Source organism: Lucilia cuprina, chromosome 2 (assembly GCF_022045245.1).
Source record: "Lucilia cuprina isolate Lc7/37 chromosome 2, ASM2204524v1, whole genome shotgun sequence".
NCBI lineage: Eukaryota > Metazoa > Arthropoda > Insecta > Diptera > Calliphoridae > Lucilia > Lucilia cuprina.
The window spans coordinates 32,608,031-32,623,922 of NC_060950.1; the positions used below are offsets into that span (position 1 = coordinate 32,608,031).

Consider the following 15,892-nt stretch of genomic DNA (forward strand, 5'->3'; position numbering starts at 1 on the left):
ACAGAACTAGAACAGAACTAGAACAGAACTAGAACAGAACTAGAACAGAACTAGAACAGAACTAGAACAGAACTAGAACAGAACTAGAACAGAACTAGAGCAAAACTAAAACAGAACTAGAATTGTACTACAGTTAATGGTATCAAAATGAGAAATATTATTTTTGTTATTTCCTAGCTAAGTCTAACATGAATTTTCATATATTTCTTATCGATAAATTATATTTTTAGTCCCCCAACTAATTAAATGTTACAAATACAAAGCCAACATACTAATTAAGAACATTTGTTACACTTTATAGACATTTACTTTGAAACAATTCTGGGAAATATTGCACTTACAATGAAATGTACTCTAAGGGTGTATTATTGTCATGGTAAATGAGTACTTAAAGGGCAGTATACATTCAAATAAATATGTTTGTAATATACATATTAGGGTTATAACTTCATTTAAGTATTAAACAGTAACAGCGTATGTGGCTAAAAATATTATACATACGTATCTTTGATAACGTAAGTTTTTGCAACTTTAATGATTGTTGAATATATGTACAATGCACCGAAAAACAGTTACAGGACTGAATTTCCTTCAAGTTACCTTTACTTAGTTTTATAAGGTCCGAAAATCAGACTGTTTTTTTTTTTTGTTATTTGTATGTCACAGGCTAACATATTGTGAAAAAACTGAATTGAATTTTTATACTTAATCAATATTTTAATGATGAATATGATAAATTTACGAAGGCATATTTAGTAGTTTTTTTTTACTTAATTGAGAAACCTCATTTTAAAAATTGTTACTTGGGTTACCGAATTTTGTATATCCTTGAGTTATGCTACAGTTGCATCTACTTTGTTTTTTAACTTTAATATCATATGGAGCGTATGAGTGAAATATATCTTATATATAATTATATAAAAAGTATACGTTCGATGAAAGTTAGATCAGTCAGTTTTATAAGAAAATCGAATTTTAATAGACAGTTAAGTGATTTTTTTCTTAAATCTATAATTTTCTACTAAATTCCAATATATGTACATACACCTATAGTTATAACACATTTGGGTACACTGAATAGTAAGTATCGAGTATAGAAAATCATATCTATATATGTGTATATATATTAAACATAATTGTCTTTATATTCTAGTATAATATTATAAACATAATTTTAGGTCTTTTCTATTGTATTGCCAATTTAGAATTTTCTCCCTATTTGAAAATAAAACTCACTCGATTCTATTATAATATTCCTAAATGAAATATGTAATATGTTTAGAAAAAAATTCAAAATAATTAAAATATGTATAATACATATACCTAACACATATACTTTTTAACTTTGACAAAAATTAGAAAGTATTATTTTTACACAAAAACTACAATCATCTATTCTATTGTATTGGTAAGAGCAGTAGTCATAGTATTAACGTTAATATTTACAACTGTTTGTTAAATCGATGAATGTGTATGTTTGTATGTATTGGTTTCTATGTATTTGTATGTAGGCAATTTTATTTATATTTACTGTCTGGCATGAAAATCACCAATACACAATAATCTAGTACAACAAGCAATACAATTAAAACAACAACTACTACTAATACAAAAAGCTGGGATATTTATAAATCCAAAGAGTATCAACACTCTTTGGCTATATATATAATGTTTGAGTGTTTGTTCATTTGTAAATTGAAGTTGACGATAAAGTACTGCAACATTAAATGCAATTAAATGCATTATGTACTCTAGCAACAAGAAAAAAAAACATGTTGTATCCAGAATATAGATTTGAATATACATACATATACATGGCATTTGTGCATATACTCATACAAATGCCAAATATAAACATTTAGTAATACATACATACACACACAGATTAGTATAAGTCGTAAAAAGAGCCAATAATACTAAAATGGACAATGAAACCTCTTTTGTACGCTTTGCATACTACGTAATAAAACAAAATTTAGAGGGAAAGCAAAGGAAAAAAGTGGAACAAAAACGAAGTTCTTTTTTATTTTGGCACACCATTTTACCAGTAGAAATATCTAATTTTTGCAGAATTAACAGATAAAGGAACAAGTAGGAGTTGTTTATTTGGTAGAGACGAAAATAGTGTTCCCATTAGGAAAAAGTAAAAAAACAACAAATTTGAATATACTGCCTTAATAAAAAGCTAGTCAGTGTGCTCTACTTACTCTATACAACAATAAGGATATAAAATTGGTCGTAGTATGTGCCATTTAAAGTAATTATAAATAGAAATATTAAATTAATATTTATATAGGCCCGCCAAATTATATACTAAACCGATATCGACAATATCAATAGGATTTGTTGATGCAGTTGAAGTTCATGCTCTGCATTCCAGTAACATATATTAGAAATAATACCTTATAGTTTGATTTCAAGGCAGATTAGACAGAAGTTTCAGAAAGGAAGACATATAGACAGGAAGAAAGACAAACAGATAGATGGAAGAGAAAGCAAATAAGCAGACAGACAAATAGGGAAGCAAAAAGATAGACACAGGAATCAAACGAATTAAAAGACAGACATATGTAGTCCACATTTCTACGTGAACCTTTTAAGTAGTTGCAATCGTACATTAGGGTTATATTATTTTGAGCGACAAACTATCACCGCATTACCTCATAGCCAATTCTTTTCTGATAACAAAAATCTGATAAGAAAAAACTGCAATGAGGTATAACCCTAATGTACATACTTATACATATGTATATAGTCTAGTGGGTGTTGAATAAAAAAAAGTGATTGTGAATTGTCTTTTGCTTGTAGAATTGTATGTTGAATACCAATATCAACATTAAAATACTTAACAAAGGCGTAGTTTTCAACTAATTGTTGCAACGTTGAAGTGATGCAACAATCACACTCACACACATAAACATTTCCACTTAAAATAGTTCAAAACTCTCTTTCAAACATACACTACTCTTCCTATCTTACTATGGCCATTAATGAGATTTTAAGCCAAAGCAAACCACTATCGTTTGCCAACTTAAATACACAGACAATTGTATAGTCAAAAGCAAAAACAAATATGAACACAAACCTACACATACTTTTACATCCATGTATGTATATGCATTTCACTAAAATACATACATACAGATACTGGGTGGCAAGTTAAATGTTGTGATAGAAATAAATTAAAAAAAGACAGAAAAAATACTTGGAGACTACCACAAAAACCATCATATAGTCAATACTTTTAAATGAATTGTGAGCCAACTTTCGTGGCTTTTGCATAGAGATATAAATACACACAAGTTATGAAGTCAACTGAAATTAAGTTTTTTTTTTTAACTTTTCGAGTTTAAGAACTTAACATGCAACGTTTTTTTTTAATATGTGAAACAACTTTTGGAGGGAATTTCAAATATAAGTGTTTACTGCAGTCATTTTTGCAGTAATTTCTTATTTCGACAGTAGCTGATTAAGATGTACAGAGTTATATACACAAAGGTGTTAAAGCAGTGAATGAACTTTTTAATGAAAAAAAAAAAAAAAAAAAAAAATAAGAATTACAAATTGCGTTCAGTAATTTGGCAGTTGGGAACGTGTTTTACAGTAATGTTTAAGATTTGGACAAGTAGGTTTGATGTAAAGGATTGACATATAAAGGGTATAGAAATAATGAAAGCAACATCCATTTCTATAATTTATAGTTTATTTTTTCTTCATACTTACTAAAATGGAATTAGAAAAACAAGTTTAAGAAAAATATACAAAATTTTGCAAGCAAATTTAATCCAAAATTCATAGGTAACGAAATTCAGGATTAGAGAATTTCGAACGAAGTTATGGAATAACCCCCTTTTTCACAAACAAAATTTTATATTTTATAAACGGTTTATAAAATTGATTTTGTATGGAAATTTTGTTTTATAAACCTTTTATAAATAAAAATTTTGTTTGTGAATAAGGGGAAAACTAAACTAAAGAATCGATTATGTCAGGACGCTTTTCAATGTCGAAATAACGAGAACATAGACGCCAAAGTAGAAATGTTCACAAGTGCACTAGTTGAATGGTTCGAAAACTGCTGCCCTCTGTTTTTACTGAATACTCTCCCAGAGGTAAGGTTTACATCATATGTGTATCAGGATACTCGGGAGTACTCGACAACGAAATAGTTAAAAATGAGGGTAAGAGGCCATTATGCCTCTTGGAATAATGAACCACAAATATCCTATGGAGTGACCCTGATAAAAAAAAAACGAGAAATCTCCTTAAAATGAGCAAGCCTAGTATGTTAGTATGTTGATACGTATTCTGAGGATTACAAGCACATCTGAATGTAGAGCATGGGAATGTAGAGCATGGGAAGAACAATGAAACTCTGGAACACTTTTTTGCCACTGTCAGACATTCGTCGAAGTTAGATATAAGTATCTTGGAAGTGATGTTATTCCAGAAATAACATCCTATCTACCTACACTTAAATTTTACAGTTATTTTTTAGTCACAGTTTATCTTAAATATGTTTGAATTTTCAGTTTGTTGAAACCTTAGTTCTTTTCACAGTTTTTTGTTTTAATTTTAGTTCTCAATTTTGATAATATTTTGATAATAATAAACACCCAGGAAAAACTTACATTGAGAAATGAGTTAAAAAGCTTCATTAGCATTTTAAGTCATTATTTTAACACGGTGATGTCATTGGAGGCAAGTACTTCAACGCTCGCTTACAAATAGGAAGTTTAAGAAGTACTTACTATGTTCGTTTACAAATAGAGACATTGAACGTGTGAGACTGCCCTTATAGTTAAAGGTTCCTTCACATTATGTTATCATATTCCTTCTTTATGGGAGTTGTGTAAAATTTTGAACCGTTGTTAATGTCCTAACTCTTACTGGCGGGGCCCTACTGCGTTTTGAATAGACAGACGGACAAGGCTAAACTGAATGACAAAATTAATGATGGTAGGCATAAATGCGAAATGCTCCAAAACTTATAATATTTGTATAATACATATTTTTTTAGTTAACTTTCTATTAGTAAGTTTCAAATTATTATAAGATTTTTATAACAAGAGGACTGCAGATGCAAATACAATATTTTCTTCAACTTATTCAAATGTTATTTTTTTTTTTTTGAAAAACAGTCGAACATAGCGCAAAATATTTAAAATCAATTTTTAAAAGGTAACTAACAAAAATTCAATTACTAAAAATTATTTTATTATGAATAAATATAAAATTTCGGAAATTACCTGAAAATAAAGTAAATCCGTAACACATAATATGTAAGTCATTACTAGAGTACTTCTAAGTAATGAATACGGTAAATAGTAGACATTGAAAAGTTAGTGGTTATGGAAGTACAGCACATTACCGAGTTTTTGCTGGGAATATTTAAATATTTTTTCATCATGCTGTCGCACTTTTGATCCTAGGACAAACACTATTGAAAATTTTTGAAATCGGTTTATTATTAATAAATATAGCATTTAGGCTCATAGTTTATAGCAGTTTAAAAGACACTGCAAATTTTTGTAATGATAGTGCCTCATTTGACTCTAGCCCCCATGCAAACTCTCCTTCAGAAAAAGGCTTGAAATTTAAAATTCACTTATAAATTCTAATAACGCGATTAAATTATACCTCAATGACTTTGAAGTAGACGTAAATGCCTCTACCAAAATTTATAAGTATACGCCCATATTTACCCTTACCCCCATATATAAAATTTCTTTCGGAATTAAGGTAAAAAAAAACTAATTAATTATTATGCTTTATTATCTTAAAAATAATCCACATTTTGAACATACTCACCGACTATACATTCATACTTGTTTTTTTATTTTTTTTTATTTTAAAACTTTTTGTTCAGTGGGTTATAATAATCAAACATATTCAAAATCTAAAGAAAATTATCTTTTGAATGACGCCAATCACTTTTACCAAAAGCCCGTAGTTGATTTATCGTAATTTTTAATTTGTCTGTGCCCATTTTAAATAATCTGAACTTGATGATGATCCTTATAACTATTTTTTATTTATTTTAACCTAAGCTAAACTACCGATAAGTATTGATTGTATTATAAAATAAGTAAAAATATATAGTCGACCATGTATGGTTTACAATTTTTTTCATAAAGTTACTTTTTTATCAACATATTTTTAATTTACTACTTCAATGTATCTTTATTTTGCTAAGTATTATCTACAACTATTTACATAATTACATATTATTGTGAACAACATTAGTAAAAAATGTATGTAATTATTTAATTTTTAATAATAATAAAGGCAAATTTACTTACGAAATGAATTTGTACCCGAACTGGACGAACCACGACTTGGACTCTGACGATGTTTCCACGGCATTATACTTGTCAGACTTGAATGATGTGGCGGATGGTGATTGCTTGCAGTGTTGTGATGATGATTATGTTGATGAAATTTCTCTGATGATTTAATTAGATGAGTGCTACCATGCATGCCCAAAGGATGATGATTATCATGCTCATCGCAATGAAAGTCTTTGTGTGCAGTATGTTGATAATGGTGTTGCAGCAACTGATGTTGTTGTTGCTGCTGTTGATGTTTTAACGATGCCTGACCATGCATGTGGTTGTCTTTAAGGCCACTAGTACTATTTGATTGGCTTAGTATAGCACCACTACCTGTACCTATGCCTACACTCCCACCGTTACATGCAAGTTGGTGTGTGTTTTGTTGCGTAAGATGCAATTTATGATGTGATGATAGTATGGAGGCCATATCATAGTTATATGTATCGATGTCGACTAAATTATTAAAACTACGGCTGCTTAGAGAAGAACGTAATGGAATTTTATCATGGTGCCTACCTTTCCCTGATGAGGCTGACGTTGCTGACGCATGAAAATTTGGTTGTTGTTGCTGTTGATGCAATAAACTACTGTGATTGTCGTGGTTGTTAGTGTGGTAAAGTCCAGCCACGTTTGAGCATTGTGTCTGCATTAAGTCACGTGAGAAATTTGACCAGGATTTTGAGAAACAACGACATCTTTCATTGAAGGGTTTCATTTGTGTTGTATGTTGCTGCTGTTGGTGTTGTAATTGCTGTTGTTGTGCATAAACAGCCAGCTGGCGTGCATAATCACTACTCGGACCAATAGTGTTGTATTTACTAAGACTTAACCTACTACTATTTTTATAGTGTTGCAATTTCTGCTGTAAATCACGTTGTGACTGTGTAAAGTCTGTAAAAGCCATCGATGCTGACGACGAAGGTGGAGGCACCACATGACCCAGTCCCATTCCAGTCAACGCCGACGTTTTGTGCAGGAAACATAGTGAGGGATCTGATTTTTGGCTTTTTGGCAATATTATATCATCTTGTGCAGCATAGGGCGGGGGGAAATTACCAAAGTATGAGGTGTTGGCTGAGAGTGAATTCTTTTTAGAGGTGTTTGTGACATGACATACATCTGGCTTGCTATGAGAAACCATGGCGTTTAAAGTAGATACTTGCGTTTTATAGCTACCATTTGTCGTTGTACTAGTATTGGACATTATGTCAGAACCCATGGCATTGGCACATTTCAGTATAGAAGTGGTGCAGTCGTCAATCACAGCTCGAACATCATGACTACTTTTAGCACAATCATTTAATAAATCGCCACTACATAATGTTGCTATTGAACCATTATTATTACTGTTGCTGTTGTTGTTGTTACTATTACTATTATGATGTGACTTATTACTAGAGTTGGCTACTTGGTTGCCATTGCACATGGTACCTGATCTTAAAGTTGATTGTTGCTGTTGCTGCAGGTGTTGTAATAAACGTAGACTACGTACACTACCATTACGTTTCATAGCCGGCGGCGGGGGCACTGGTGGTATAGTTTCAGCATCTGATGAACTTAGAGCATCACTCTGTGAAATGTTATGGAAAAAAGTATGGAAAAGATAAGATTTCTGTGTAATATAAAAATGTATATTTTATTTATAAAATTACGAAGTAAAATGATTTTCTTTTGATACATTTATGTGTTGAACAAAATGTTTTGTATTACATAAACAAAGTATTTCTATAATATAACTGACCCCTATCAATCATAATATAATGGGTATAAATAAAAATTAATCTACAGATTCCAGTGAAAAAAAAATCATTGAAGTAACAACTGATATCAAGTGATGTTTCATATTTTGCAGTTAAGTCAATCAATATGAATAAAATTTTATTTTAACACTTAACATTCCTGTGACATAGAAACAGAATGTATATAGACTAGACATAGACTAGACATAGACTAGACATAGACTAGACATAGACTAGACATAGACTAGACATAGACTAGACATACACTAGACATAGACTAGACATAGACTAGACATAGACTAGACATAGACTAGACATAGACTAGACATAGACTAGACATAGACTAGACATAGACTAGACATAGACTAGACATAGACTAGACATAGACTAGACATAGACTAGACATAGACTAGACAAATGCTTTCGTTTTATTAAAAAATGTTTCATCTTAATGGGTTAAAAATTATAATGAATCTTTAAGATATTTCTTTAAACGATTCTTTAAAGTGAAATTTATATTTTCTTATATTATTTTTTGTTCAGAATTCAAGGTTTCTTGCTCTTAACAAAAGAAATAATCATTGTAATGAATTTGACCGAAACAAATTCAATTAGGTAGTCTTGGATACACATTCAAGAGTATACGTATTTGCTATCACATTACTAAAGAAATTGAAAAAGGAAAGTCAATTTTTTTATATAAGTGTCGTTCATTTACAAAAAGTCTGTCATAATTCCAAAACATTATTTATAATAGGTTTTTTATATTTCAAATTCAACGATTTGTTTAAAAGGCTTTTTAAAATATTAATCCGTTATACTCATAAAGAAGTTTTTTGATTTATACCGGTTTTTTAGTAAATTAGCAATTTGTTCTTGTTCGTACATACTTATGTATGTATAAATATATAAAATTCACAAAGATACTTATGCTTGAGTAAATTTTTACATAAGATTTTTAAAGAAAATTTGTTTTTGCAATCATACAATAATATAAAGAATCACTCTTTGAATATATCGAATGGTATTTAAATGGACTATTTGACTCAGTATTCATTATATCTCTAAATTTTCAGATTAACTCAATGAAACTTGATAATTGACGAAAGCAAGTATTCGAAATTTTGTTTCGAATTGAGTTATGTCTGTCTGTGCACTCTTTTTTAACATTTCTTTTGAGAATAACTCAATTAAACTTAGTAACTCACTAAGGCAAGTATTTGCAATATTGTGACGCATTTGTTTAGGATAATTATTAATTATGGCTTTTATATGAGATATTTTTAATTAATTAATATATGAGAAGATGAATTGGTGATAATGTGTTTAATAAATACTTTTTCCATGGATCAAGTTCCACTAAAAGAATAATGTTGAAGCAAGTTTCTATATAAAGTTTTTTTGTTGATGGAAAATAATTTAATTATAATTTGATATATGAAATTAAAGTTGCTTAAAATAGAACATTAATCCGTGTGTTAATTATTATTTTATGTATTTTCTTAACAATGTTTTACATTTTACCATAGTAAATTTAAAAAAAATTATAACAATAATAAAATATAAAAAATTGCATACTTTAAGCACACATTCAGAAAACTGTTTCGAGTATAGTGTACTTATGTTAGACCTCATTTTTACCAACAATTAAATACATTTATGTTTCCACCAAACAACGCATTATGCAAACAAATACATTAAAGTATATAAAGTGGAGTCGAGAGGGAGTATAAAAAAGGGAAATGAAAAAAAAGAAATATAACAACAGCAACAACAAACAACAACAAAAATGAAATAAGTTAAAACCATTATACTTAAGAGTATACAAGTACTCACACACAGACATACATTTCTACTAACACATATACAGCAGCTTTTAATGTATATACAAACAATGTAGGTTTTGTTGTAGTAGTGGTAGTAGTACCACTACTGCCAACACCATGATGTACTTCCGTTAATTAAATTTTGAAAATAAAAAGGAGTGGTTTGTATAAAAATAAATAAATATATGGATGAATGCTTGAATACGACTTTAACTGCAACAAATAAACGAAGTGTTGTATAGTAATAATCCAAAAGGAAATTTTAATATTTATTTTTATTATTTATTTATTTTTTTTTTGTTTTTCTCATTTTATTAAAGGAAAATTAAAAACTGGCGAAAAATATCAACAACAGGACAAAAGCGTGGCAATTTCTATAAATATTTCATTATAATAAAGAAGTTGAGTCCACTCCTTCTTAATTTGAGTGGAATGATGTGATCAAATTTAATACTTTTATACATTATTTTATATTAAATGTAAGGAAGCAATTGAAAATGCTTAAAATTTTATTATTTAGTACTATTCTCTGAATGCTTTATTCTTTTATTTGCTTACGACAAATTTATACGTAATACTGGTATAGAATTGTTTAAAAATCATGATCGAGTTCAAAATTATATAAATTTCAAAGTAATGCACTTTTCAATGTTATTATTCGGTTAAGTTGATTATTTTCTCAGGATCACTTTTTGCACACCATTCGGAATATTAGTTTATTTATTCTCTTACCTATTACATGTATGTTTTAAATGAAGAAAACTCCATCTTCAGTTTTTTTACTATTCAGTTTTTTTTCTAAATTAGACGTATACTTAATATTTATAATATAAATAAATAACACGTATACGTAAAGGTGTCGTTAATAAAAGCAGTGCAATTTTACAATGTAAAAATGTTACATAGTGAAATTTTAAAGCTTGAAATGGAACAATATGAATGTATAGTCGGACATGGCCGACTATATGACATTGTATATAAAAATGTCAATTATTTTAAAACAATAAATAATTTTAATTTCGATATGCTTAAAAATTTTTCGCGAAAAAAGAGATTTTCTAAATGTAGCAAGATTAAATAATGACCTGTCCTTGAAAATATTAGTACAGTGATTTACAAGTCATTTTTAAAAGGGGACTTTTTATGATACCGAACCATTTGGTTGACATTATTTTGAGTGTAGAACGAATATTGTTGGTTGTTGCAATCATCAACACTACGGCATAATGCCCTACCCGCTATAGTGAAGAGTGATATTCAATACATTTATGAAAAATCAGAGAAAGGCAGTAGGATCGTTAGAAACGTTTAAAATTTAGTTTTAAAATGCAAATATCCTCTATGATATTTGCTCAGTAAGATAATTTTGTACATCTAAATGCATAAATTCCTACGTCGTTACTGGGTAAGTTCAGTCTTCTTGCATGGAATTCGAAAGGCCAGTTACCACTGCCGTTAAGTTCCATAGATTAACTCTCGGAATATGTGGCTTCATTCGACCATCTGCATTGCGCAAGCTCATATAGGTTTTAACGTATCGAGCGTTTGCAGGTTTAAAGCAGTTAATGACAAAAGGCTCGATATGCTCTCTTGCAAGCGAGGAACTTAACTTGGCAAGAGAGTGCGCGATGGAATTACCAGAAGACTCCACTTAGAACCTTTTCAGTGAATATCCAACAGAATCCAAATGTGATGGAAACAATCCTCCATGACGTATCGTATATACGCCAATGGCAAAATCAAACCATGAGGTAGGAGGTGGCTTTTATATAGCACATAATAGCACATATAGCTTTCTGACCAATGTAGCGTTTTTCAGGCTGAATTATCAGTCATAAAAGGGACTGCGGACTGGCTCAGGTTTTATCGAATATACGATGCTAATATTCGAATTCTTACCGATAGCCAGACAGCCCTTAGGGTCGGTAAGAACGTTGAATATTTAGTGGTAAAATGTAAAAATTTGTTTTTTTTAACAAAAAAAATCTCTGTTTGTATGGTGGCTAGCGACTTTACTGAATGTTAAATAATAAAGTTAGTTAGTAGGTTTCTATATTTCACCATCAATATAACGTGAAAAAATAATAATTGTAAATTACAAAGTATATTAAAAACCCAAAGCTTTACATTATTTTCCAACTATCGAATTAAAAGAATCTCAAAACTTTGATCTCAATTACCAAATGGAAATAAAAAAATACAACTGGGTATATCTAGCAAATTCTTTGAAATATTTATTTAGAAGGAACAATTTCTCTACTGTTGCAACGTTTTTAAATTAATGTACGATCTACACAAAAAAAAATAACAATATTCAATAAAATTCATTTAATTCGAATTCTAGTACTTTGATATTAAAACAAAATTTCCTTTTCAAATCATTTTAAAGCATTATTTGTATGCATGCATTATTTACATTTAATTTTATGTTACTATGGGAATAAATTCACAGAAATTCTATGTCACATTGCTGTCATCATCATTACTATAATTGCTATCTTGTGCATAAATATGCATGTACATTTGTACTTTTTTTGCCTTTTTAAAGGTGAAATTTGTAAAAAAAAAGAATGTTGAAATTTTTAAAAAAAAATTGTACAAATTTATATCCTTCATGCCTCAGGGAACATAATGTTAATGTAAAAATTTGTTCATATACACTAAGCGAATTTGTTTTTTTTGGAAAAAGGTTACACTGTTAGTGTGATAAATACATATTTGGTTTGTGAGTGTAGTTGTATGCGTATACTTGTGTATTCGGATTTATACATGCATGTCCTAGCAGTTTAACAAGGATTCAAATTATCCATTTTTAGACGGTAATTTTTAAAATAAATTTAATAAGTTTGTTGACTTGATTTTATATATATATATGGATCATTTGACTTATATTTGTAATTTTTTAAACAAAGATAAACTTTCTTTCTTTCTATATTAGTTATTATCAAAGTAATGATTAACTGTCGTTTATCAAAGTAATGATTACTCTCGTTTAAATCGAATTCACTTTAATCTTGTCTATCATTCCAAATTTTACACAACTACATAGAGAATAACTCCCTGTAACTGCAGGGTTATTATAGTGTTCTTATATTCATGTTCGACATACGTTACTTTTTCGCCTGAGTTAATGTGTGAAAAGACAAAAATTGCATGTTTTACGTATTTTTAACATGTTTCATTTTTCCAGTTTTATCTTTTTTCTATCTCTCTAAGATTTTAACAGGAATGGCTTTGACGAAAAAAGTACAATTTGTTTGTTAATTTTTGAAAAAAGTTTTTTTACTGGGTGTTGTATTTTTTCAATTGTACAAGATTATTTTCCTGATCTCAAATGTACTTGTCACTTTATTATACTGATGTGATTTTTTAATGACATTAAGGTGTCTTAGGTAGTTGAAATAAAATTAATGTTATTTGAAGCGAAAGAAAAAATCCTTGAAAATTTTAATATAGAAAGAAAAATAACTAAGTAGAGAAAAAAAATTTGTTTTATTATTAAAAAATTGGAATACTTTTATAATTACAAAAGTGTAAAAACCGTATATAAAAGATTATGTATTTTTTAAGTAAATTTATTTGAAAAGTGAAAGCTTGTATTTTAGAGGCGTTAAAATGGGTAAAAATGCTATCTGTTAAAAATTAAAGAAATTATGAATTTTTTTCAATGGTTATATGTGGCCTCCGGTAGGTTAGTGGTTAGTGTTCTGGTAGACCGGAGGTGGTAAGTTCGATTCCCTTTGAATTTGTTGTGTATACATCCTCCTTTCAAACTAACTAACTAAATAACTAACTAAATAACTAACTAAATAACTAACTAAATAACTAACTAAATAACTAACTAACTAACTAACTAACTAAATAACTAACTAACTAACTAACTAACTAACTAACTAACTAACTAACTAACTAACTAACTAACTAACTAACTAAATAACTAACTAAATAACTAAATAACTAACTAACTAACTAACTAACTAACTAACTAACTAACTAACTAACTAGCTAACTAACTAACTAACTAACTACAATGGTTATATACTCTGTATTTATGGTATGATTTGTAACATTTGACCATTACTTTGCAATGTTAAATCTTAATTATACCCTACACCACTTTAGTTGGGAGGGTATATTGGGTTGTGCTGATGTTTGTAAAGCACAATAATATTAGTCCTATAATCAGCTTAAAGTATACCAAATCTACTCATAATCATTTTCTGAGTCGATTTAGCTATGTCTGACTGTCTGTCCGTCCAGGTAATTTGGTACATAAACTTTAATTGTCCTAGGGACGACGCCTACCCCCATACAACTGAACACCCGAATTGGGCTTCTAAATCATGTAATCAAACTACAGGTCGCAATATTGGAGATAACTCAATGAAATTTGGCACATAATATTAACAATGGTTAAGAATTCAACTTAAATATTTAAATGACATTTCATTCTTGTAACAGGTGTAGGATACTGTTTGGTCGGCCATGCCCAACTATAACTTCTTAATTGTTTTCAATTATTTTTTATTTTTTAAAAGCATTTCTATATGAATAGAAAACAATCGAAGATGACTAATGAGTTAGAAAGTAATTATATAACACATTATTAGTAAGACCTTATTAGACTACATCTAAGTAATTCAGAGTAGTTGTCATTGAAAAGTATGTTATTAGATAAGTAATTACAATTAAAGGTCATTACCTAGTTTTTGCTATAAAAAAGTATAGTTACAGATAATATTTATATAAAAAGTTTATTTTTGGATAATATACTGTAGAGTAATCACGAGTACTTCTATGGAAAACTAAAGTTATCAATGATATTTCTATAAAGAAGCAAAGTCGTCGAAAACTTTTCTGATCAATTCAATTTTTGGAAGATCTAGATGTTTATATTCATATCCAAGAACGAAGCCTACTGAAAATGGTTTAAATCGGTCCATTATTTTGACTAGTTCCCATACAACCGCACCCTTGACATATTGCATTTGAGCTTATAATTATGTTAAATGTTGTAAAAACTGTATATCTTAGTTTCATATATGTCTTAATGATATTGCTGATAGCTCTATACACTTTTAAACACGATGAAATTCCTCTACCAAAATTAGGATATAAGAAATGCTTTATTATTATAAAATAATCCACATTTTTAACATACCTACTATTTTAGTTTATCAACTATACATTTATATTTGTTTTAGTTAAAAACATTTTACAACTCTTTGCACAAATTTTAATACATTAAATTAACACTTTATTAAAAATTAAACATAGATGTAATATGAAAATTAAAAAAAAAAACTACAATAGTAAATTTGTTTCATAACTTTAAGTCCATTGCAAATTGTCACATTTTCTTTGCCATTGTTGCACATTGACAATGGAATAATTTCAACAATGCGATTTATTAGTATGCACAGTGCATGTGACAAAAAAATTAAAGAAATATCCACTATATAAAGTCTCATTTGTTTTTCATGACTTCTCCCTATACAATATCGGTCTTCAACATATAACTTGGTCCTGCAAAGTAAAGCCGTTACTATATAATAGCGATGATGATTATGATGAATACGTGTAACTGTTAAAAGGGGTCATATGAGGGTCATACTGAACACAAAAATAAAAAATATGATTTTTTTCTGTTGAAAATTCTATGGTTTTTACAAGAAATAAATGAAATTGATGCTGTAAGGATAGAGAAGCAGTCATATGTATGTATGGAAAGAATTAGATACTAGTATGAGTACTAAAAGAGTTTTGTATCCTTAATGATAAACATTTGCTTTCACAAATGCGACAGTTTTGTTTTTGTATGTGAGTTCACACAAAGAAAATACAAACTTTAAATCTTGCATGGTTCTAGTATAAGATTAAAGTAAAAAAAAATATGAAAAATAGTGTTTATGTTGGATTTTGTTACATCAGTAATAGGAATTTATGTTTACTTGCTTATACGAGGATAATTCAAAATTTGATGCCAGCAAAA

General features: G+C 28.9%; 2 protein-coding genes across 6 annotated transcripts in view; both read right to left on the reverse strand.

Moving 5' to 3' along the window:
• The window catches only part of LOC111677876 (dipeptidase 1), a 26,579-nt gene extending 21,803 nt beyond the window's left edge, over window positions 1-4,776 (reverse strand). Inside the window, exon 1 of the mRNA XM_046949484.1 lies at window positions 4,752-4,776. Within this exon, the coding sequence (XP_046805440.1) occupies window positions 4,752-4,776 (25 nt within the window). The remainder of the gene's footprint in view (window positions 1-4,751) is intronic.
• A 1,395-nt stretch (window positions 4,777-6,171) lies between these two features.
• The window catches only part of LOC124418523 (homeobox protein 5-like), a 245,940-nt gene continuing 236,219 nt past the window's right edge, over window positions 6,172-15,892 (reverse strand). For 4 of the 5 annotated variants that reach the window (XM_046945129.1, XM_046945128.1, XM_046945127.1 and 1 more), the window contains one exon: window positions 6,173-7,905. In XM_046945129.1, coding sequence (XP_046801085.1) covers window positions 6,295-7,905 — 1,611 coding nt within the window. In that variant the 3' untranslated portion in view covers window positions 6,173-6,294. Of the gene's footprint in view, window positions 7,906-15,892 lie in introns of all 5 variants that reach the window. The other variant, XM_046945131.1, reaches the window with a different exon arrangement.